This window comes from Chaetodon auriga, chromosome 7, assembly GCF_051107435.1.
Source record: "Chaetodon auriga isolate fChaAug3 chromosome 7, fChaAug3.hap1, whole genome shotgun sequence".
Taxonomy (NCBI): Eukaryota; Metazoa; Chordata; class Actinopteri; order Chaetodontiformes; family Chaetodontidae; genus Chaetodon; species Chaetodon auriga.
In genome coordinates, this window is record NC_135080.1 from 22,521,068 (window position 1) to 22,547,524 (window position 26,457).

Here is a 26,457-nt window from a genome sequence, read left to right on the forward strand (position 1 = left end):
ATTATACACATTGGTTTTAGGAAAATCCTATATAGTATACCTTTAGGTTATATAAATCATGTCAATATCTTGAATAGTCTGTTTAGACTGAAATTCCCTCTTGTTTCCACAGAGAGTGTTTACTTTCAGAGCTGCAGGGTCACAAAGAAGCTTATATAAGCTTCAGATTAACAGTGAAATGTGTTTTTACAAAGAACAAGAACTGTGGATGCTGTCACCCATCACTCGAATAAAAGGCACATCAGGGAGGGAACTTTTAATGGTCAGTATGAGCAGGAGGAGCATGTGAGTTTCATAAAAAAATATGAACCTTTCCTTCAACTCCAACAAAAATCATTCCATAACACTAAGTAGTTACTTTAAGCCAACTCATGATCTTTCCCACATATAGTGCCTAAACCAAGCCAAACGTTCATCGTAGCTGTGTAGGATCAGAGCATGGTTTTATTTTTGCAGTGGTAAAGGGGCAAATGAAATGAAAATGTATAATAAACCCAGCTTGATGTGGCGCTAATGTCATACAATTATATGTAATAACATAGTTTTGCAGTGAAGTCTAAGGAAATACACGGCTGACTGAAGTCTCTGCCAGCGTGACAAGCTGTGACAGCTGTCTGACATGAATGTAGGTTGGTAGCATATCAGGTATTGTATTTGCAGGGAAACTGCTGCATCTTTCTCAAGATCCGTTGGATCGTCTTACATAATTACTGTCTTTAACTTAATGTGGCACATTGCTTCATGCTTTTCGCTGTTTCATGTTGGTGCTCCTCAATGCCATGTACGGTATATTGGCATTTAAGAGTTTTAAACACCTTTGTTATACATGATTTGACATTGTGGAGAACTTCAGTTCAGTCGATATGAATGATTTATTTATTTGATAGTAAACTGTTGCTAAGTTGTTAGTTTCTATCCCATATTTACACAGTACCTATCTGTTGTCTAGACTGTTCACTGTGGCTAAGTTCTTCTTCTCTACACTCAACAAGCGATAAGCTACAAGTGACTGAAAGCCGCACAGAGCTCTGACCCTTTTACATTATGTGGAGTCCTTTGATTTAGGCGGGCTTTAACATACAGTATCTTTGAGCTGTTGATCTGCTGAATGGAAAGTTAAATGTCGCACACTGGTGTTGGATAGAAGCTATTATCCATGTAAGTCTTTAGACCAATCTACCAATGTTGATTCTGCTCCCAGACAGTTTGCATTTTAGTCATGTTTAAACCTGACCTTGGTTCTATTTAACACCCCTATTGGACTGCACTGTGATCACACAGTCTGTGTTTCAGTGCAGAGAAAACAGGCTCGTGGAGCTGATTTCCTCATTCACTGGGGTGATGTCGTTTTTTTAACCTTTGACTTTTTTCCAAGTAGCCATCCCTGTGGCTCTGCTTTTTACCCACTTTGTTTTTTGTGGTGTTGTGATCATTCTCGCACCCATGGGCTCACTTAACCCCCCCCCCCACTGTCTTTGTGTGTCACTCTGACTCATTGTGGACCTCCTGCTTATGAGCTGAGGCCTGTCGCAGGGAGGAATGGTGGCCATGGGCTCAACTTGGCAATATTCCAGTAACATGAAAACCCACACAAACACACACGCAGACACAAACACCCTCGCCCTAGAGAGTCAGGCGTCTGTTTCAGCCAGATGTGAGCCATCAGTTGAGAAACACATACTCACAATGAGACATATTCACAATTATTGCATTTAGTTATATATCATGCATTTGTGTGCATGGATGTATAATCACACACACACACACACACACACACATACACGAGCACACACAGCAGTCTTTCCATACAAGCCCCAGAGGAGTGGAGCATATGTTTGCTCCCTCATCACTGGGGAGTGTGGTGATGCAGGGGGGTAATGTTTATGAGAGAGCGTCATTAATATGACAAAACAAGGCTGGCTGAGGGATTTACTGCACACATTGGTGCTGTCATCATCTGTCAGTACTTGTCAGCATGTTCTCTGCTGTTAGCACTGCCGTTAACATCCCCCCAAACCTAAAGCCAAGTGATTACTCACTGTCATAAACGAGTTCATCGGTGTGTTCTGTTTCTGTGTCCGTGCTCAGATCCTTTAGAGGTCCTGAAATCCTTCTCAACAGATTTGATTATTTACATGAGAAATTTATGAAGAGGCTGTTTGGTCCATGTTTTCTCGCTGGTTTGAAGCGGACGGGGCAGAGCTGCAAAGAGGTGATGTCATGTATTTCTCGCCCCAATCACAAGCTACACACACACGCACACACACACACACACACACACACACACAGTCCTGATAATAATTTCTAAGTCTTAGAAATAATACCCAATTCTTTCTAACTTGAAATCTGATTGTTTTATTGCGGGTCATGGCTTTTTAATATTATATAAAAATGCTTTTTTAAGTAAATAGCAAAATGTAAACACACTGTGTTACAGGTAAAGGTCCTGGATTCAGAATTGTACTCATATCAAAGTACATCAATGGGTTGTTGTTATGCTATGTTAGTGTCAGCTTGCTGCCTATAATGCTTTAGCTATTGTCACAGTTTATACAGTGATGCTACACCAGTGTGAAGTACAGTACAAAGATGACTAACATTGTGTGCACTGGCTGGTGTGTGGTGGAAAATTACTTCAGCAGCTAGCTGTTAAACTAGCTAGTCACACATACAAACACACACACAAACCCATGTCCAATCACTGCTCCGGACATGGACATGCCCATCTCCCTGACTCCCTGAGGAAAATTAGAAATGTGGTGAAAAAAATGGCAAATACTTTAAAGGGAATATAAGGAATAGATAAATGATTAAATGTGTTTATAATTGATTAAAAGTTTTAATTTATTTAAAAATGATTAAAATCAAGTTTTCATTTGTTTACCAATTGATTGGAGGTTAATTGGAAAAAATCTTTATAGTTAATATGCCCTGTATTTTAATTAATCATTTTATTTCTTAAAACATTCAGATTTGCTATTTTTGACTTGTCTTGATAACTTGTTACAACAGTCTGTCAGCTTCGGGGCTCCATAAAGATGTCATCATAAATCATAGTTGTACAGTTACAAATACATGAAAAATTCAACTAATTCCACAGAATGATGCAGATAATAAAGAAAGAAAAAAGAATGAAGATGTGTGCATGTGGGGTGAGATTAGTTTGTTAGCACCTGTCATTTGTTTCACCTCACGTTCCATAACTTTTTTATTCCATACTGTATTGAGGGATGGTCAGGAATCACCCACTGTGGAGATCATTGTAAATAGGCTATTTAATGTCCTGTTGGGTATCTACATATAATACATCGTATTTTAGAGGCTCATCACGTGTTTATGTGAAATGTTAATCTTCAGAGTAACTAGCTGTCAGATAAATGTAGTGGATTAAACAATACAATCAGTCACTCTGCAATGTAATGGATTCACACAGTAGTTTAAAGCAGCATTAAAAGGAAAAACTCAAGTTTAGTGGAAACAGTACTTGACATTCAGTAAACACACTTAGTCACGACCACCACTTCTTGTCCCCCAATTCTTCGTCCCTTTTGCATTTTCACTTCAGTCGTTTGTGCTCTGTTGTTGTTTGTTTGTTGTTTGTGTCTTATTTCCTATTAAAGTATTTAGCCGTGCATCTGCTCGTGTGGAGTAACTGGAAAAACAGTCTCCTGTGTTTGTGTAGTGGTGAAAGGGAGAGATAAGGCAGTGAGGAAATCCATTCTGCCTGGGCTCGGCCTCCCCACTGTCTCTCTCTTTGTTGTCCAGCCTCAATCTCCAGCAGACCACATGTTGGAGATATTTACAGCTTCTTTTAATGGGATAATTCCACCATCATTACCATACCCACCAGCTAATCCTATAAACCACACACTCATCTCCGCCCCTTTTCTCTCTGGAAGCTAAGCATTACATTGTATTTGCCATTTGAAGCCTTGTATTATTAGTAAATTGTGTTATTCTATCCCATCGTCATCCATCACCGGCTGTCAGTCAATGAATCAAAGGATTGATTTCTACAATCTGTCACCTTCTGTATGTTGGAGAGCATTGATGAAGATGTTTTAAGGTGATGAATGGTGTTTTTTCATGTGTGACTGAACATGAATTGCTGCTTATAGATCAGATTTAGCTGTGCATCTGTTTGTGTGGAGAAAGTGAAAAACAGTCTTATATGTTTGTGTAGCAGTGAAAGGGAGTGATAAGGCTCAGTCTCCCCACTGTCTCTCTTTGTTGCCCAGTCTCAGTCTCAGTCTCCAGCAGACCACATGTTTAAGTAGTGCAGCTCAGTGCACGTGGAGAGCCGTGCATTATGTTGGTAGATGAAGAAATCCAGAGTATTATTTTACCATACATGTAGCAACACAATGAAAGCAACCCTGGGGTCAGGTCAGGCAGTATATTACACAAAGCACAGTGTGGCTATTGGTTACTGGACTAATTCATCACAGGCAGTGAACTCTGCCCTCAAACACCAAACCAAACTCATCTGAGAATGACTTCTTCCTGCAATTGTGCTGTGAGCAAAACACCTATTGTAGCATCAGGGACGGAGATGTTTACACTCCTGTCTGTGGAGACATCACAGACATTGAGCCTTACACCACTGTTGCCAATGCAACACAGAATCATAAATACTCATTAACCAAGTCCCTATTCTGAAATACTTTTTTTTCTTTGTCTCTCCTTTTCTTGTGGTAGAAAAATGCTGTATTTGAAAGTAAAGACAACAACTCTTGGTTAAATTTTATTTTTCTGCTTCTTGCAGGATGAGTAGTGATTTTGAGTGAATGTATTAATAATTTAATCCATTAATGAACATGCAGTGGTGAATGCTTATTGAGTATTTTGAAATGTGTTTAAAGGCGTACTTCAGTGATTTAATATTGCACTTCGGTAAAGTTGGGACTTGTTTAAAAAACAAATGATGTTAACTGCTGAGATCCTCCTGATGACATGATTAGAGTTATTTTTTCTGACTTCGGAAAGCTCTCTCCAGAACTGCAGATCACATTATACAACTGTTTTCACAAGCTAAGCAGTACGCCTTGTGACAAATAAACATCATGTCTATAAATGGTGAAGTGTGCCTCCACCAATAATAATCAAGCACAGTATTGTTATATGTTTAGTGTAGATTTATGAACAAGACAATCAAGCGTCTACAGCCATGCTAGCAGCTCTGTGAAGCTGTTGATAGAAAGTAATACATTGATTGATAAGCATACAGACTTCCAAGTGAGTAGACTTTTGTTGTTGGACATAATTTAGGCCATCTAAATGTCTAACGTCATAAAGTTAGGTCAAGGTCATTTGAAAATGTGCAGGGAATTCAAGTCACAGTTGCAGCCACGCCAGCAGTACAAGGAACAAAAATCTAAGTTCATCTTGTAACTCAGAAAAAAATACAAAAAATCATATCACTACAAATATCAATCACAAAAAATATATAGAAAGCACATCTGTTTGAAGTTACAATTACACATTAGGTCACCTGTAGGCTTAATCTTGGGGTTAGGGCAAAGACGGTCAATAAACAACTTTTTGTTTGCTAGCTTTTCCAAAAGTGACGAGATGGTCCAATGCAAGCCAATGAGTGCAATCCTCAGGCACTGATGATGACACTGATGACACAGGTGTGTAATACAGGCCTCCAGGTTTTTTTGGAGTTCCCTCAGGGGACCGAGAATGCCGGTACAAGAGTCTGTGCAAATCCATTGAATTGTTGTTGAGACATCTCAGTCTGGACCAAAGTAGTGCGGCGACTGCCTGACAGACTGACATTGCCATCCCTGCAGCCACAATGCTAGCAAAGGTCCCTGTCCCCTTCTCCTCAAAAGGCTCTTGCCTTTTGCCAGGCTGCCATTGTAAACAAGAATGTGTTCTTAATGACTTGCCTGGTTAAATAAAGGTTAACAAAAAAAAAAAAAAGGTGAAAATAACCGTCATCTTCATCCTGTGCTCTGTAACAGTTGAAATGGAAATTTCTAATATGCTGCAACATTTTACTATGATTTGTCTGAAATATGAAGTCTAATCTCACAGGTCAACTGTCTCAAAAGCAGATGATAGACTATGCCATCCTAATCTCCACTTCCCTCCCCTCTGTTGCCCCCTACTGTTTGCAGGGCAGTGGTGCACATTCAGGTCAACGATGTGAATGAGTTTGCCCCAGTGTTTCGGGAGCCCCAGTACCAAGCTGCAGTGACAGAGGGCAAGATTTACGATAGCATCCTGCAGGTTGAGGCCACTGACCAGGACTGCTCCCCACAATACAGCCAGATCTGTAACTACCAGATCACCACCACCAGCACACCCTTCGCTATAGATCGCAACGGTGAGTAGATGAGAGTAAAAGGTATGTTAATAGCACCCACAGGGATGCAGAGTTTTGTTGTTGTTATCAACACTATTTGACTTTCAGTGCATTTCAACTCTTGTTTTGTGGTGAAGTGTTGTCATTTTTCTGGTGCACCCACTTTCCCTCAATCTGCCACATCTACAGAACTTCTGCTTCAGTTATTTCACTGATTTCCCACATGTCCAAGAACATCTTCCAAATCAAGTTTGAAGTTTTCGTGCTCTCCGTTTGCTCTCCATCTTATTTAAAGGAGATGTGAAAACGCATTTCTGTCATAACACAGTAGCACTCATGATCTGAAAATCCCAGCCATGCACACACATGCACTTTACAGCCACAGGAGATACGCGCACAAACACTCATACTACACATACCTGCACACACTCTGGTAGCAAAACTTAATACTCTGACAGATGTCTCCCCCCATCTTTCCAAGGACAAAGTCAAGCCTTGCCCAGAGAGCCATCAGTCTCCACAAATCAGATCACAGAAGTCTGCACACACACAAACATGAAAAACACACCCTGACAAAGATAAATGCTAAGAAGAATCCATGGACACTTGGAAACACGCTCCCAAACTTACTTGACTTTACCGAGTTGCCACTTGCCCTTTGGGTCTTGAGCACTGCAATAAATATTATGCTATTATTACTCACACACAGATATACACAGATAGTTCTGTCTTTTTTTTGTTTTAACACCCTTGTTGGGTAGTTTACACAAAGTCAAGTAGGATCCTTCAGTGCACACTTTAACTCTACATTTAAATGTCTTGATTTTTACTACTGTTAGCTGCTCTAGTAGCTCTTCTACTTTTACTTTTCTATTTTAGGAGACATACTGTAGATGCAAATGTTTCGGTTTTTGTTCCTACTGACTGCTGAGCGTTGCCCACTGCTGAGGTGTTGCAGTGAAAAGACTGAGTGGATGAGGTTAGGGCCACACTGCACTGTGAATGATACGGCGGGGAGGCTGGAGCCAGAGTGCTCTCTCTTCTCTCTCTCTCTCCATTTGAAGGGGTCTTGCTCAGCAATTGACCGCTGAGGAAAAGGCTTTGAGAGCCCTTGAACTGAAGAGCACCTGAGGGAGAGAGGAAGAAGATGGAGGGAGGAAAGGAGAGGTTGGCTGTGATAGCGAGAATAAGTGCTATGAGAGGATCAGGGTGAGAAGTAGATGTAAAACTATTGCGGGGATACATGAAACAAAAAGGACACAGCTGGTGATATTCGATATTTTTGTCAAAAAAAAAACATGAAAATACTAAAAGCAACAATTAATTGATCTCACTTGATAGATTTTTTCTTCCATTGTTATTCCAGAAACTTTTAAAAACACATCAGTGAGTCATTACCATGGACACACACTGGAGTTTATTTTGACTCAATCCCTCGTAAACCATTCGGCTCCAGCAAATATTACACAGCTCACCAAATGTGTGTTAATCCGCAGCTGAAAATGGTCCTAAACCATTCCACTATTTACTCCTGGTTGTGTATTTTGCTACAAACTACAGTGTCCAGCTGTTTAAGGAAGTCACTGTGCCATTTTAACAGTACTATTAACTATGAAACTATATTTTTAAGTCTTAAGAGATGGACCAGCACAGTGTCTGTTTTGGCCCTCTGTTCACAATAAGAATTTTACAGAATAATGCAGGCCTTGTCTTTTAAACAAAGCCCAGAAGGGCTAAGCCGCATTCGGTCAACACAGTGCTAAAATTGGACAGTAATTATAAAGGGACGATAGTAGCAAAAAGATAGTTTGCTTGTGTGTATGTGTGTGTTTGCACTCATTTGATAGAGCGGCGAATAGAGAGAGTGAGATGGAGGGTAAAGCAGTCATTTACTAGCTGGCCACTCTTGCCAGTAGTCACAGCACGCACAGCCTGCTGACACGGATAAGTTGATGTAGTAATTGAAGGAGCGGGGAGAGGAACCTCCGTCACGCAGTAAGGTGTGAGTGTGTAAGTGTGCATTCATACTTGTGAAAAAACGAGAGAGGGCAGCACAACAGATGAGGCAGCAAACAGTGAAACAATGATGTGCATTGAAAGGGAATGGGAAGGAATTCTAAACAAGCTGAGGGGGAGACAGAGGATCAGCGGGAAGGCGAACAATGCCGTCCTCATATGAATTACACCTAATCCTCCCACTCACACACTCGTATTCAAATACACCACATTATCAACATTCAGCTCCCTCTGCACCTCTCTCCCCACAATACAAAACCCTCAAGAAGCATCCGGGCTGTAATATAACTCGCAATAGCTCATCCCAGCTTCCTTTCAACTCACAGCCAATCAGGGCCAATACTGTCTCTTTTCAATGCTCTTTACACTCCACGAGTGTTCTCAGTCAGGGTGCGTCCTCTGTGCCCAGGCCTGGATGTGCGTATAGCATTGTCATCCGTCTGTAGTAGAAGACTCATCAAATATTAACAGACACATTAGGAGCACAAGAGCTCTCTTCATGCACTCTGCTCATGCGAAGAGATGCTGGCTTGGTAAATGGGTCGCGGTTACCAACAAGGCAGGAGACTCTCAGTCACTGAATGTGGCCTGGATGCTGATTGTGCTGTATAGACGAGTGGGTTATTTGTTTCTTTTAAGGTTCTATGTGCAGCATTCCATTACGAAATCGCTGCCACGCTGATATTGATGAATTAGTATATGTAAGGCTGTGTCTTACAGAGCTGGCAGGCTTATACCAAGCTGATTTCAGTGGTGTCATAGCACAAAAGAAGAAGTAGGTGGACAAAAATCTAAAAAAAAACAACTTGACTTTGGCAGCAGTGACTTGTGACTGGCAACTACATTATCCCCAATTCAACTGCCAACAGATTTGTGTGTATCATGCTAATAAGTGGCTAATGTAGCATCGAGCTGCTGGCCTCCAGCAGAGATGAGGGGCAGACTGCAGAAGTCTGGTAAGATCACCTCTTTCTAACTTCATACCCCCAGATGTTTCTTTTCCCCGTTGTCAAGACTTGTAGTGTTGAGACCCAGCTGACACTGACATCACTTGGGGCAGTTTATGAGATTTCATAGAGGGAGCCACAAAAGGTACAAGGCTTATGCATGCTGGCCCACTGGAGGATTTCCAACAGCCAGCCTTAAAAAACAATGGTCACTTTCACTTTCCTTTAATTTTCCTAGCATGGGCTGAGCTCCAAAAACAGTATCAGACACTCCCTATAATGCAACTCCATACTGTTGCTTGTTCGACTGTCCATCCCTGACAGCCATGGAGAGGGTATCGGAAGAGTAACACCAGGGAGGTGAGGGGAGGACAAGCACCAGTATCGTCACTGCATCAGAAAGCGACAGGGGTTTAATGGAAACGTGGTCTTAATTCTGGGAAACATTAGCACTAATCAAACCACTTGTGAGAGATAGAGGCTACCTGTCATCGCAACCATGATCTCATTTGTTACACTGATTATATTAAGGCATCACAGTTAATTTGACAATGATATATAATGATGCTTTAAAATTAAAATTAAAAACCCATTACTCCTTTAAGCAAACACACACACACACACACACACACACACACACACACACACACACAGTGTATAGGCAGATAAACAGTAGTACACAAGCATTCTGTGTTATCTAATAAGTCATAAATGCCATAAAGACACATGAGGCTATGCAGTGGAGGCTCCGTTGAGTGGGACTGCTGTTACTCACTTTCCTCAAGGCAGTTTAAAGTGTATACGTAACATTCACACTTTCTGTACTTTATACTGAGCTAAACTACAGTCATGTAAGTCAGTAAAAAGAGGAGAAGCACTTTTTCAGCCATCAGACTGAAGTACAGCTCCATTAAGAATAAATGCGAAAGCGGAGAGTAGCGATCACTATGGAAACATATCTGTTGCATATCGCTTTTGACGACAATAAAATAAAGCTTATTTAGCTGTAAAAGCTCACACAGACGTTTTATGACTCCATAAAGTCAGTGTGCAAATCTCTGATGACTGACTAACTCCAGACTGTTTCACAGTTACTGGTTTGAGTTTGTATTATTTATTAAGGAATAAAATATTTCACAAAAACATTGTACTTCATACATTTTGAGAATAACATCCTGAAACACTTCATTTCTCTGTACATCAGCTTCTGTGGAGAACGTTCAGAAGTAATGGCCTTATTCCAGACTGACAGAAAGCAGATTTTAAACCCAACACTACATCAAATGATACATTAAAGCTTCATATAGAAATTTGCCACAGTAGTGACAGCTGACTATAATTGCATATGAATAGAATAGACGGATCAGGCAGACACTGATTTCAGGAGCGATTATTTTAGAATTTTTATAAACTGTGTCACAGAATTCCAATAAAAGAAACATCTTTTATGTTTTTTTTTTCTTTTTTTTAAAATATTCATTATTTTCCAGCTGACAAAACAGCTTTGATGGTCATTTGTTTTTGACAAAAGCAGCTTTTAATGTTTGTAGTTACTTCACCACTTCTACCCCAAACCACAGAATATGTTGTTTACTGACATCATTAGTCACTGATTTTTAGCATCTGGGGTCTTAGAACTGTAATTTGTGGCTCCCAGTGAGCCAAATGGCTCAGCACAAAATGCATTCATCATGAGGCGCTATAGGGAAACTGAATTTACTCTACAGCACATTTTAATGAGTGTGCTTTAAAAAGCTATTTAGGTTAAATTTGACATGGAGCAACTCTTTTCTCCACATAAGGCAACATCCGGAACACGGAGAAGCTGAGCTTCGACCGCCAGCAGCAGTATGAGATCCAGGTGACGGCCTGGGACTGCGGCCAGAAGAGAGCCCTGCACAGCGTCCCCGTCCGCATTGACGTCAAGCCTGTCTGCAAACCCGGCTGGCAAGGTGGGCCCTCATGTTCTAAATATGTGTGCAAAGATTTCACACAAGTTTGACTGTGCAGTTTTTATACAGCCAGAAACACAAATGCAATTATTTGTGTGTGATTATGAAGTTTGTACCGTGTGTGTCAGCATGCGAGCGTGACTTTTTTGTACAGCATGTGCACAATGGTGCAGCTGTGTGTGTCTTTTTATGCTCACAGAAACACAGATGTGATTATTTGCATGTCATTAATTCAGTGTGTGTCTGTGTTTCCGCTTACCTCTGAATGTCTGCATACTTCATTTTTCTCCATTAAATCACTTTCTCCTCTTTCTCTCCACCTACCTTTCTGTATTTCTCTATCTCTGTCACTCTTTTTTCCTGTCTTTTCCGCTCCTGACCCTCTCTCTCCCCCCTTCCCTCCCTGAGGAATTGGCCTGTCAAGTTTAGCCGGTGTGATCAACAGCACTTTACTCAGAGCACCATGACATAGCCAACACGGCTCTTAGCACATCAGAAAGCAGTCATGGCAGCCTTAACAAGGCCCACAGTTAGGCAAAGACAAGTGCCGGCAGTGAGCACGACAACAACAACAGCACAAAAACGGCGCTCGAGATAACTGCAGATGCAATTTACACTTGTCAAAGAGGGCAGCGACACATACAACGGTGGATGAACACGCGCAGCATGCAGCTTCACATGTAACCATGTGCAATCTGTGTTGTTCTGCCATTAACAAGGTGATTCATGTGCTGGATTTCTTTGGAGTCCCGCCATTTATCGTCCCACAGGACGCGATGTTAGCGGCCTGGTGATAAACAGCGGTAAACGAGGACCCTGGCAGCAGCTCAGTGACAGCCACTGAACCCTGCAAGAACTGTCAAGTTGTTTGGCTCACATTCAGTCTTCCAATCTGCGTTTTCTCAAAACAAGTGGCAACACATGCCTGCGGTTTTAAACAAATTGTACATGTTTCTGATCTGAGTCATTTTCAAGCACAAGGTCAGGATCCTAAAGCAAGGCAGATAAACAAAAATATCAGTTCATTTTGCATCAAGAGAATAAATGATTCAAGGAATATCTTGAAACATAAGTACTGTCTAGTCTAAATGATTTCTTAAGATGGGTACTTTTTGCAGTTCACGAACAACTCTACCAGACAGGGGACTGATTTTGAGATTGACACGAGTTAAGGTCACCAAATCCAAAAAGACTAATATATAATGAAAGAAAAAAAGGGTAAAAGTTTAACCCGTTGTTCTCAATTTCAAAATGAGTACATGTAAGTACTACAAAGTCACTGTGGCAGCACTTGGCAGCATACTGTGTCAAGCTTTTTTTTTTTGCTTAATACCGAGGGGGAAAGTTACAAACAAGAATGATGGCAAGTGGAATCACAGATTTCATGACGTACAATAAAAGCATTCAGAAACTACAGACACACGAGGGAGTAAGCTACACATAAAATAAACGTGAAAGTCGTACAAACACAGTGAGACACATCCTGTATTTTCTCACATCAAAACCGCTTAAACTTCTGAGATGTACATATGCTTCAGTTACCGTGGACGTATTCTATGTACGTACGAGTTCAACGTCTGCACACAGCACACATTCATTCACACACAAACAGGCTGTGCAGAGTGACATTAACTCCCTCTCTAGGCTCTCAGGGATAATCCTGTCTTTGAAGCCTGTTTGCAATATTTTTTATGTGTGCATTTTTCAAATTAGGATTTTCAGCACTCAATTATGGTGAAGAGATACACACAAATACACACAAGCGCAGAGACACTCTCCCTTGATGAAAGGGCAGTCGTCCCTATGAGCGTTGTTTGGCAGCAGAGATGAAGGGATGGATGGAGGGGCAGAAGTAAATGCCATGGCTACAGATCAGGGGATATTTAATAGGGCTAGAGGTTGTTGTATTAAAGGCAGGCTACTGTGGGAATGTCAAAGATCCACACACATGCGCATGCACACACACACGCACACACACAGACACAAAAGATGTGCTTCCTTCCGGTAAAAAACAGTAATCTGTCTGTTCAAATTAGCTATGGTCTCTAGCTTTGGACAGGAGGGCTCAGCTGTGTGTCTCTCGTGACCAATCACATGTCTTCGCTTGGCTTGTGGAAATTCTTTTTACTGATGGGTAGAGCTCGGCTTGTTCGCCCCCCCCCCACACACACACACTTACTCACACTGACTTTGGTCACTTTTGAGGACTTTACATAGATTTACACTGATTTCCTGGAGACTCTAAATTTAAGTACTACTTGCCTAAACCTAACCTTACCCTAACCTTGACCACTCACCCAAAAATGAGCTGTTTTCCAATTGGTTGTTGGACAAGTTGGACAAACCACCCCCAACTAACTATAATAATAATAATGATGATAATAGGCTGTATTTGTATGCCCTCTTCCATAAAAGAATGCAGCTGCTTACAACAAAGAAATTACATGCACCAAGTTTTTTTTAAAATGAAAAAAAAAAAACAGAATGAACATGTTAAAAATAGCATGCATCAAATGCATAACATTCAAGTCAAATACAACATTTTAACAAGAGCATATAAGTGTGAGGCAAAGTCCAAAAGTGTCAGACCTGTATCAGGAAGTCAGCTAGTTAAAGGCTAAAGTGAAGAGATATGTTTTTAGCTTTCTTTTGAAAATATTCAGTGAGCTGCTTCCCTGATATCTGTAGGGTTTGAGGCGTAATGGACAACGGCTGCATCACCAGTTTGCTTCCAGCTAAACATCCAATAAACCAGCAGCAGATGATCGCAGTGTTCTTGAAGGCGAATAATAATTGAGGGAATTAGCCATATAGTTTGGTCCTATTCCATTAAGGGTGTTGTATACGAGGAGGAGAAGGACCTTGAAATTAGTTCTGAATGCTGCAGGAAGTCAGTGCAGAGCAGCTAAAACTGGACGAACATGTTCTCGCCTCTTGGTTCTGGTTAATAGTAAAGCTGCAGAGTTTTGAATGAGCTGAAGTCCGTCAGTGTTTTTTTCTGGAGGCCAGTAAATAATACATTACAGTAATCAAGTCAGCTTGAAGTTTGATTGAAGGCATCAATCAGTTTTTCAGCATCTTTTTGGTTTCTAAATGGCCGTACTTTAGCTGTTTCTAAGGTGAAAAAATGAAGTTCACTTTGTTGATGTGGGACTTGAAGCTAAGATCTGAATCGAGGATGACACCAAGACTTGTAACTTCAAATTTAATCCTGGGAGTTAATTTATTAAACAGCATTTCTCTTTTTGTTTTTAGGGCTGAGTGGTGGGATTTCAGTTTCGTCCTCATTTAATTTCAAGAAATAATTACTCATCCATTTCATTCATCATTTTAGTTCAACAGAGATGTACAGCTATGTGTCATCTGCATCTCTATGGAAACATACATTGTTCTTCTCTAAGGATGTCACCGAGTGGCAGCACGTATAGTGAGAACAGTAATGGACCGAGGCAGCTCCCTGCAAAACAATCGTCATGTTTCTCAGACACATGATCTCCAAGACTGATGTAAAACTTTCTTCCTTTGATGTATATTTTAAACCAGTTCAACACACAGTCAGAAAAACCAACCAGCTGTTCAAGCCGATTGATTAAGATATCACGGTCAGTCGTATCAAATGCTGCACTCAGATCTAAGAGGAAAAGAACTGAGACCTTTAGTTTGAGGTTGCTGGTTATTTGAGTCAGAGCAGTGTCAGCGCTGTGGTGTGCTGATTGATATTCCTGTTATTTTATTTCAATTTCAGTGTGTAAGAGCTAAGCAGCTCAGTGTATAATCACATGAACATAGGAATTGTGTTTTCATTTCCTGAGAAGGAGCTTTTTACATCTACATCAGGAGCAGGTTCCCTTCCACAATGTCTACCACCATATTTCTACAGTAGCCCAGCCAAACCAAACACAAGCTCTAGTCTAGAGAGCGCTTTTTCAACAGCCACTGTAGGGGAGGGTGAGGTGAGGGTATTGGTTACAATCTGCAACCTAAGTGCCACTAGATGCCACTAAATCCTACACAGTGGGTCCTTAAGAAAGGAGTTAATTTGCATTGAAACTGTTTCCAAGTATCTTACTGATGAATGGAAGAAGTCATCAGCAGCAGTGCAGCCTTTAATTGAGGTTATTTCATTATTGAAGAACAATGCAAGTTCTTCACAATTTGAGGTCACCTTCATGGCAGCATTGTCCACTGCTTTAATGACAGCTTGATGTTTTTTACATGTGCAAACATGGAAACTTCACCCTGGCTTTGGGTTGGTCACAAACAGGGAGAGAGCTGGAAAACAGGAAACTTTATTCTCAATTTTTTCCTGCTCGTCCACAATAATTAAAAACTTTTCAAACTATTACAGCTCATCTTCTGTCTTGTCCATTCATCTCCCTCTTGTCCACTGTGCACACAGAAACACATACACATGAACACGCACAAACAAGAAAAACTAATAATGAAATGAGTAGACAGAAAGGAAGATTGAGGGAGAGAGAGTGAGCAGGCCGCTGTGCAGCCTCCTTTCTTCAGTCGATGGAATGGTTATCAGATTTATTTGGTGTAATACAGTTTGTTTCTAACACCACAATGGACAGTTTGACAGAAAGCCTTTTATGGTCAATGTTACAGCCCACAGGAGGCCTGAGACTTGCTTTTCCAGAAAACAACCAGCTTGTTTTCTTGTTTAAACATAGAAATAGATACGGAAGATCATTTTTAAATTGACATTAAGTGTGAATGCTATTAGCCTGTGAACCTTAACCGCAGGCTGTAAACAAAGCAGTTCAGGATCAGGGAACAACATTGCATTATTGAATTTGTATATGTTGCATTGTATGTAGTATTATATAGATTCTATGTCCATCAGACACATCTGGTGACTGTGCTCCAGATCTTGCTAACCTGTTGAAGCATAAAAAGGAACATTCTCACAAAGTAAGGACTCCCTAGCACTGTTGTTTTATTAAAAGGCAATTGAAAACGCCAAGTAGTTTACCTAAGGACAGTTACACTTTGACAAATTGATTTAAAAAGAAACTACATTGTGCTAATGGGATTGTCTGCCACTGGTATCTTCTAAATTTGAAAGAGATGAGGAGTTTATAGCCACGCTAGCAGCTCTTTGACACAGTACTTAGGCACAGTGGTGCTTTGAGCTAAATGCTAACATCAGCATGCTAAAATGCTGCATGATGAGAGTGCTAAGATGCTGTTTATTAGCCATCATAATGTCTACCATGTTCTCTCTCTCTCTCTCTCTCTCTCTCTCTCTCTCTCTCTCACAAACACATACACACACACACACACACACACAAAAATATAAAATGTGTGTGACAACAGCATGTTATAGAATTGCACTTATGGAGCTGTTATACAGTATAAAAACGCTCACTCCATACCATGCTTTGAAGTTGACATACATTGTATTGATTTTCCGGGAGGTAAATCTATAGAGTAAGGAAAGCTGAATAAAAAATTGATATTTTTGGAACATGCTGTGTAGAAGATGTCACTGGTTATTAAAAATGCATGCACCACATGACAATGCTACTGGTTTGGAAAGAGGGTTTTTGAAACAAAGGTTGGACCATGATATGATAAATCAGTCTCAAATATAAGCGCTTCTATGCTCGTCAGAATGAATGTAGTCAGTAGAGTCTCCATTTCGGAAGGTAAAGGACTTACTGAACAGAAAAAGAAACCAGCACCAGTGGGTCAGAGCACAGTGGCCACCTTATAAATAAAACAAGAAAAGAAAGCAGGCCATCACTCACTATACTCAACAATGACATCCATAATAATGACACAATGAATTTTTAAAAGGTAGATTAGATCTCAAATTCAGAGTCAGGAGGATTTCATTGCAAGTTTTAGAGATGGTTGCCACTGAAAATGCTGAAAGCCCAGCAAGAAACCTCAGTCTCAATAAAGAATGATGCATAACAACTTTAAAATGAATATTAAGATGCAGAGTCGGACATGGACAGAGATAGATGATGTTACTCTCACACATAGGCAGTTAACAGCTGTTCTCTTTATTTTCATCCAAACATTCAGGCACAGAACAGGCTGTTAGATGTGTAAAGAATGATCAGTCAACATCGGTGGAATCACTAATTAGCGTACAAATCAAAGAAAAAAACTAAACCAGGACAAAGAAATGCACATTTCTAAATGTCACCGTCACACAATTCTTAAACCTTATTTGGTAGTGACAGAGTAACAAGTGGTAAGGTTGGTGAAAAGTTAAAGGTACCCTGTAAAACACAGTTATGTTTGCATTCAGTGTTCCATCACCACAGATATGTGATTCGCAGATGGATGTTTTATAGGAGCTGGATGCTGAATGTAAAGACACCCATTCATTTGAATGAAAATTGCTTGCTGAGCACAAAAGCATTTTTCTAGATTCAGGATTCCTTCACTGCACATGTGCATTAGTGTTTCTACAGCTGACCCTTACCACGCAATAACTGCCATTGTTTGAAGTTGGAGGTGTCCTGTCAGCACCTTCACAGACATCTCTTTTATACTGGTGATCCATGTGGAAAATATTTTCTGAGCCACAGGGGATTTTTAGTTGCAGTGGTGACCACTGCGGAATGGTTGCACTGTGTCTTCAGCTCACTAAAAACATCATACATGGTACTGAACCACCAGCAAATTTGTGTGCATACTGGGACATCTTCATGTGTGCTGGCAGAGCACAAGATACAAATAAACTAGTGATCAAAAACACCCCAGGGTACCTAAACAGCACCTGTTCTCTTCAGTATTAGCAGAAATGTTCAGGAAAAGCAGAGCACAAAGAGAAGAACATGGGAAGAAACCAATGTACCAACAGCACACACGTTAGCTGTACCTAACTAACAATGTGTTTGTGTGTACTGTTCTGGCTCTAGCAGTTCTCATCCATGGTTCCAAGGTTCAAACAAAAGCACAGCAAACACAGAAAACACAAACTATTGATGCTTGGTTAGATCAAAATATGATCAAATTATATTTTGCTACAAGGGTGTCAGAGACTCATGCTGACAGAAAATGTGTGTTTGCAGTAAAGTTGGTGGAAAGTTGAGAGTCGACCTCAGGTAGTGTCTGAGATCAACACAGGCTCTCAGGCAGTTTCTCTCTTTGAGGCGAGGAGCTGCATTTTCTGCTCAACTCTCCACTATGCTATTCAAGTGTGTGTGTGTGTGTGTGTGTGTGTGTGTGTGTGTGTGTGTGTGTGTGTGTGTGTGCGTGTGTGTGTGTGTGTGTGTGTGTGTGTGTGTGCGTGTGTGTGTGTGGCAGCCAATGGTCCCGATCTCTGATAAGAGTAGGAAGAGGATGAATTAAAGGGAGGAAGAAGGAAAATAAATGGCTCGGTACTTCCCTTTCCCATTTCCTCTAACCTCCTACTCCTTTCTTGCTTCCTCTCTAATCTCAGATTGAGGCTGTCTGGCTGCTGCTTTAGCACTTTTCATCCCCTCTCTGGTATTAGCTTGTTTTCCCTTGTTACTTTCATTGCTTCTCCTTTGCCTTTTGCCTGTGTCCTGCATTTTCTTCTTACTTTGTTCTCGTTCTTTCTTCTCTTCTTTGTTGGTGTGATTATTTCTCACTTCCCCCATTTCCCCTTTCCTTGTCTTACCTCTCATCTTGCACCTGGCTTATCAGTTCATCCTCATGTTCATGTTTCTTTCATTCTCTCCACCTGTCTTTCTTCTCTGATCCATTTCTGGTTTGAAGTCAGAACTAGTAGTCTCCAGTGTAAATCAAAGTAACTAGATTCTCCTCCACTTACTCCACCTTTCACTGTTATTGCATTATACCATAACACGTACACACACGCTAACTGTCACAGGGATCAACTCATATGAACCCTCCGTACCCTCCACCCTGCCTGCAGTAGGAGGGATGGATGAATGTTATTGATGGTGAAAAGACAGAGATGGGTCTGACACTTCGGGTTCACTGTGTCATGTCACGAGGGCAATGGCCAAATAAAACGAAATGTGTGTGTGTGTGTATGTGTGTGTGTGTGTGTGAGTGAGCGTGAGTGTGAGTGTGTCTGTATCCACACACGTTTATAAGGTAGAGGTGTTGGAGAGGGAAGGAGAAACACAACTTTCACGCACACCTTCTAACAAACAAAAGATGCGTCTTGTTGACGCACAAAACACATACATATGCAAACATGAAATGGACAGCACAGGCACCATTACACAATGCACATCCACACAGTTACACACACCTATGTTAGTGAATATACTGCCTCAGTCCATTGCCTCACTGCCTGTAGAGATTGGAGTTTCCTTTATAGTGCCACTTCAGTGTCAAGGCAACATTGAGCAATCACGAGTACAAACACTAAGAGAGAGAAAGGGAGTGAGAGATAAAACAGCAGGGAGTGGTTGAATGGGGGGGGGGGGGGGGGGGGGGGGGGGGCATACGAGTTACGGAGTAAGATAAAAGTTTTTATGTCAGAGGGAAAGGTGTTGCCCAAGGGAAAGACTTTAAGGATCAGGGTTTTGACAAGCTGGTGCTGTATTCATGGAGACATAGGTGATGGCTGTGATGTCAGGTTACGAGTCGATCTACAGTTACATTGTGGCCCTCACCTATGGCCATGGGCTTTGGATAGTGAGTAAAGAGCAACATGCTGAAAAACCTCCCTGTGGGAAGAGCAGAAACTGCAGACATGCTGCAGGGATTACAGTTTATATCCACACTATCCTTGGATTCCCTCAGGACCCCCATGATTGGATAGGGGACGTGGGATGTCTTGAGTAGTCCGCTTAAGGCCCTGTCAGACACAATAAGACAACTGTTCCACTGCGCTCTGAAACACATTATTTGCAATGGCTTGTGCCGCACCACGACAGCTTTTCCCAGCTTGGAGCAAAGCACCTGCACAGAGGCAGTAGGCTCGCTTGGTTCAACTAGGTTGAACTTTGGGCACTGCGCGCTGCGACGAACTGCTGAACCCAGCAGCAAGCGCAGCTCAAATCGCGTTGTGTCTGAAATGGCCTTTCGTTTGCTGCCAGCATGAGCAGGACGAAAATAAAGGGTGAAAAAAAAGAGAAGGTGGAGAACCTCAGACAGCCCTGTTTGGCTTCTTTTTACCGATTCAGTGTCTCCACTCTAAGCACCCAGGATTATATTGTCATTTTCACTCAATCCTCCAAGAGGGCAAAAGCATTAGAGTTACACTAGACATGAAATTGAGGTCTTTTATAGGAGGCTTCCCACAGAACCCAACAGAATCAGAAATAGTGTAATTTCATTAGAAATTATCCCATTAGAGACTTTAAAACACTATTATAAATGCAGTGACATTTGAAATGTAGAAATGACAAACAATAATTATGAGGTTTTAAAACTAAAAAGACAAGTTTTTAATAACTTATATAGGCTTGCCTATTGGCTTAGATATCTAGTAAGAGGACTCACACATCAAACCCATTTTGCAACACCTGCCAATGGATTTTCTTTTCATTGAAATCAAACACTAGAAATATATCAAGTTAGGCAGATAGAATCTCATTTAAATGTATGTAAATGCAGTCAGAAAGATTTCCCTCAACTCTATTCTATACTCTAATTCCTAATTTTGTTCAGAAAATTGGCTCCAACCCACTACTGTTATACGCTAGGAGTTGGTTCATTGAGTTAAACACCACGTGGTGCTAATTCTCCAGTCAGGTAATAAACCATTGCAGTAGAAGATGGCACAACAAGATGATGTACTGTCGTTAAAAGAGCACCAGTCTCAATTGGTGGTAAAGTGGTAAAAAGAAATGAAGAAAAAAAGGAATATGACATTTATTTTTCTCTTGTGGATTATGAGGATACAGTCTCCTCATCTCTCAACACAGATCTAATGTTTGTGCATAAGAACAGGAGGATGGAAATGCACTGAGTATTAAATCTTGGCAGATGATTCAGCTCTAACTGAATAAAATATCAGGGGATACTCCCCACAGGTTTTCATACTTCATGAACTTATTTCCTCCATGGTAGCAAAACACATGAAACTCTTAAATCAACAATAACTTCAGTTCTGTACTATAACTATGAGTAAAGACAAAGCCCTCTAAGAGCTGTCACTATTGAGGTTGTCCCATGTGTATTTTCTTTCCCACCAGTGTTCGCTGTACAGTACAGCCTGTCCCAGGTCCTCAACCAGTATTTTCCTTGGCTTATGTGAGTGGAGCAGGGGGCCCAAGTGAAGGATGCAGATCTGCACGTTGCAGATGTGTGGCAAGTTGATTATGTACCGTAATGGTCCCTGTGGAGCTGATTAATCCGAGATGATGGGATGAGACGCCCTCTGTTTGGCATGTGCGTAAAAGCACCAGATATGGCAATGTATCATCTGCAGTACAGCGTGTCAGGTCTTAGCCATTGTCAGGACTAGCAGGAGTGCTGTTTTAATGGATAACATCTTGAGAAAGTTTTGGCCTATCAGCTCAAATGTGGTTCCCCCTTAAGTGTGCAGCACCAGGGCTAAATCCCGCTGTGGTGCTTCATGATAGGGTGAAAACCAATCTCTTGGCATAGCTTTTGTGGGAGGATGAAATATCTGCAGTTTCCATATTAATTGTAGATGGAGCCAAACTGTTATCAGCCGACATCTGAAGGTAGGTTACCATGAGAGTCAGAGGACGAGGAGAGGGAGAGGAGATGGGATCTGAGCCTGTCTCCACACACCAGCAATGAAAAGTGGACCACACTGTAGTAGAAGGGGCTCTCACGCCCTGGATAGTGTGCATCACTGCAGGGGGCAGTCCTTTCCAAGCACTCCTATTCAGTGGCCAGGCCCACAGCCACTGGCCTATTACCAGGAGGTGGAGGATTGCACTGCCCAGCTATGACAGTGTTTCTCTGCACCATGGGAGCTGCCACAGTTTCCACACCAGCACCTGCACCATGGTCAGGAACCAAGATGTGCCAAGCATTCTGGTGCCACCAGAAATACCACTAGACTATCTTCCTTAATGCTTGCTAAAAGGTGAAGAGTGAGGGAAACTGGGGAAACAGGGACAAACATACAAGTATAAAGCTCTGGGCCACAGCCAGTGAGAGAAGGCATCCAATCTCAGTGGAGGGTCGTCTTGTGCATTCATGGAGAACCACATTGCGCATTGCACATTTCTCTTGTGAGGTGAACAGTGGATACCTTCAGTTTCCACCTACCATGGGAGGGACGCAGGACACTCCTGGCAATCTCCAGCATGCCACCCTGACAGTTGATCACATCTGACATTTGTCAGCAGCAGAGCAAAGTGTTTTAACACTTCCAGTGCCATGGACAGCTGCAGACAGTTTATGTGGAGAGATGGAGGATTTTCCCATCTTCCCTCCAGTACCTGAGACTTTCACATCCTTCCGCTGGGACAGAAGATCCCGTATGTCATGTCTGCCTGCTGTGAGCATTTGCCATCGAGGCACAGATGTCTGAACCGCCTCTGGAGTTTCCTCATTTGGAGGAGCCCTCAAGGTACAACCACGTGACTTGCAGACATCATACCCAGCAGACCTATCACTAACAGTGCCTTCACCACTGTGTGGAGCACGTTGTGTGACAGCAGAGAGTTTGGCACAGTCTGCCTGGCTAAGGACAGCTTAGCTTTGCTGTCATGGTGGCACAGTTCATATCTACACCAAGGTAAAATAATGACTGGGTGGGAAGTGGGAAAGCTCTTCCACTGTGGAAGTGCAGCTTCCTCCTGGGCAGGGGCCATAAGGATCAGGTCATCTAAATAAAACAAAACCCTGATCCTTTACATGCATAATTGCTCCAGTGTCATTTCCACACACTTGGAGAAAGTGCACGGAAACAGAGAATTGTCAAATGGCAGTTGATTGTACTGGCAAAGAGAAGCACAGACATTTCCTGTGTCTGGGAATGACAGGGATGTGGAAATACACATCTCTCAGGTCTGTGGAAGTGAACCAATTGCTGGGATGCACGCATTCCAGCACATGTGATTGTCAGAAAGGCCACTTCATAACGAGACCAAAATTGCCCTCATCCCACACGCTTTCTTTGTTGTGCAAAAATAACAGGAACAGAATGCCTTATTCTCCTCTCCTGGAGGGATGCAGGATCACTTTCTTCCTCTGAAGCACCACCATCTGCTGTCAGGGTTGTTATCTCTGTCCAAGACGGCATGATCGTTTCCACCTCCCTGAGACACACATTTGGGTGGACTGGTGAACTGCAGCGTATAACCTCTTGTCTGTCTCTGGGAGGTCACCGCTGAAGATTAGCTTGTCTGTATTGTTCTCCAGAGGGACGCTGCCACAGCCCCACCATGCCCTACACCAGGAGTGCCATGACGGCATCCTCTTTACTGGAGGTCCTGTGCAGGCAAGCATGCACAAAACTGACATGCAGCCTGCAGAGTCAGAGCTAGCTTGGCATGTTCAGCTCTCCGGCAAGCCTCGTAGCAGAGGTGAAGGTCTACCAGCAGGATGTAGCAATTTTAAAAAATGGGGTGCACATGGACAGCTTCAGAGCAGCTGATGCTCTTCATCTTTAGTTCTGTACTTGACTTGTTGACTACTTCATGCTGAAGAAAATTTGGGAGCTGACCTCAGGTCCTGGCGCTGTTATATACTGTATATGAGGACCCGAGAGAGACAATTATACAGTGAACAGTGGTGGCAAACAAAGTCTTCATGACTACATGTGACCGGGGATAAATGCAAGCCTATACAAAATAGAACTGATTTTTTTTGTTCAGTCTGGTCAAGACCTATTATCATATTACCTCTAAGCTGACATAACAACCTTCATAGCAAATAGTATAGAGCAACATTAGCATTCATTTGGAGTCATATGTCAGGCCACCTGCCAAACATAGGTTCTAATATTCATGACTCCTGAGGTAAATATATGGCTCCGTAGGTGCTGAAAGATCTACTATAATCACAAGCAAGTTGCCAACTTTGTTTGGTGAATAGCAGGTAGTGTCCAGTGGGTTTTTATACATTTTAACTGAAAACAGCTGCCTGCTGTGTCTTAAAATGACACTGTGAGAGCAGTGAGACTGAACCAAAACAATAAAGTTTAAACCTCTTTTAAAGAGCCAGTACTTGATTTATTCAAAGAATACATTTGAGACAGCCCCTTCTGTCTACAGGTATGCAATCGTGCTGCTATCATGGAGCATTCAGGAAGGAAGAAAGATTCCATCCATTTTGTTATCCTACCTTTTTTTCTCAACCACCACCTTTAACAAGCCCTACATTTTTCTGTTGCAAACCTTGTACTCCAGCGAACCAAGTAAGAGCTCTCTTTGTACTCAAGAAAGAAAAAAGTCAAGTCTCTTGTATGACGCTCAAACAGCATGCATGAAAGCATTAAAATGAATGCCTTGGGGGGCATTGTGGGGATAGGGACAGAGAAAGATGGCCAGGAAAGAGGAGGAGAAATCAGAAAGATGGCACTCACTGAAGAGGATCGAGATGGAGGCGGACAGAGGTGGAGAGGAAAGGGAAGGAAAGAAGGAAAAAAAGGAGCAGAGTGCTCTTTTAAATGGAAATTGGGTCTCTCACTGATGGCTGAGACGAGTAATGACGACCCCCCCCGACTACTTGAACGTAGTGTCAGCATTTTTACACACACGCTCACTCTCTCTCTCTCTCTCTCTCTCTCACACACACACACACACACACACACACACACACACACACAATATTCACAAAACCGTCATCTCACACGTCCATGCAAGAACTCACCAATGACACACACACACACACACACACACACACACTCACTCTTCTACACCCTCCAGAGACGGGGAACAGCGTGAAAGTGTGATGATGCATCATTTTCTTAAGCACCTCTATCCATCTTCCCTTCCTCACCGTCTCTCACTCTCAACTTTTCACACTCTTTATTTTGGGAAGGAAACTTACCTCAGCTGTATGTCTGTACAGGTATAGCAGTGGATACACCTACACTGATCGCATGTCTCATCAGATGTTCTGTGTCAGGATTATCATTAAAGCATAGTACAACCACACTGACAAGAGTCAAATCAGATGTTAAAAACACCGGTGACCATATTATATACTGTACAGTATGGTCATTAATAGTAGCTTCTTAGAGGCTGGCATTATTTATCAGCACTTACACAGTCATTTCTCAATGAAGTAATGTAGCACCATGTACATAATATATACTGTTCATGTTATCGATAGGACATTTTCTGTTCTGTTCATATTCATGTTACGAAACGTACAAAATCTGCTTATACGCACATAGAAGTGCTGTTTTTTTTTTATGATCACAGCCCCGGTAAGGAGTTTGTACTTCTGCACTGGTGAGCCAGCTCCACATGGTTGTTTTCATGTCTGCCTTGCTTCCTCTGCCTCTCGTCTTCCTCTCACATTTACAAAGAGAGAAACTCTTGGGTCCGCTGTGTGAGTTCTGTTCAATGTACCGCAGGCAAGCATACCACTCAATAGAGACCAAATAGCTTCCTATTAAACCCACACTGCTTTTAAGACAGCTGAGCTTAAGAGCAGGTCTGCGTGTTATTGTGCATTGTGCCTGTGCAAACGGTAGTGAGTGCATTTGCGAGTATGTGTGTGTTGAATGTATTAACAGTACTGTCTGTCTGTATATAGGCATCCGAATGACATTGTGCAAGTACTTCCTGTGTGATTTTCGGATGTCTATGCGTAAATGTGTTTACCCTGTTTGTGCTGTCAGTGTATGTGCGAGCTCATGCTGCACCTGTGAGTGAAAGCATCAGCAGCAGCAGTGTCCTACAGAGACTCTTAAATAGGGCTAAATTATTTAGCAGGGACACAAATGCAGCTCGGTACTGGCTCTGCAAGATTATAAGAACCACTGCTTCATACAAGATATCATGCCTTGAAATAGACCCTTTTATGATGGCTGGGTACAGACACTTGCAAGAATGGCAAGGCCAAAACATAAAGTACGGCATGCTTTCAGCTGACTAAAATATAAAGTTACAGACCTGTACGTAGAGATGATGAATGGGGCTTGAAATCACAGGTTATCTCATATGCAGTACGATCATGTTTTACAGCAAGCATTCCAAATGAAATGACAAAATACTGTACATTGTTTGTCCACCCACTCTGGTGGAGATGAAGCTACTGATACCTACTTTATATGTTGACTAGTTTAATCAGTCACATAATGCATCATATTTTAGAATTTAATCACACTTTTTTGTATGAAAATCTGCAGATTTCCTAGTAGTTACAGTTGTGACATAAA

At 41.8% G+C, this 26,457-nt stretch overlaps 1 protein-coding gene across 1 annotated transcript in view; it reads left to right on the top strand.

Annotated features, from left to right (window-relative positions):
- LOC143323751 (calsyntenin-2-like) overlaps positions 1-26,457 on the top strand; it is a 233,376-nt gene that overhangs the window by 146,001 nt on the left and 60,918 nt on the right. The window contains exons 4-5 of the mRNA XM_076735796.1: positions 6,126-6,334; positions 11,079-11,228. Coding sequence (XP_076591911.1) covers positions 6,126-6,334; positions 11,079-11,228 — 359 coding nt within the window. The remainder of the gene's footprint in view (positions 1-6,125; positions 6,335-11,078; positions 11,229-26,457) is intronic.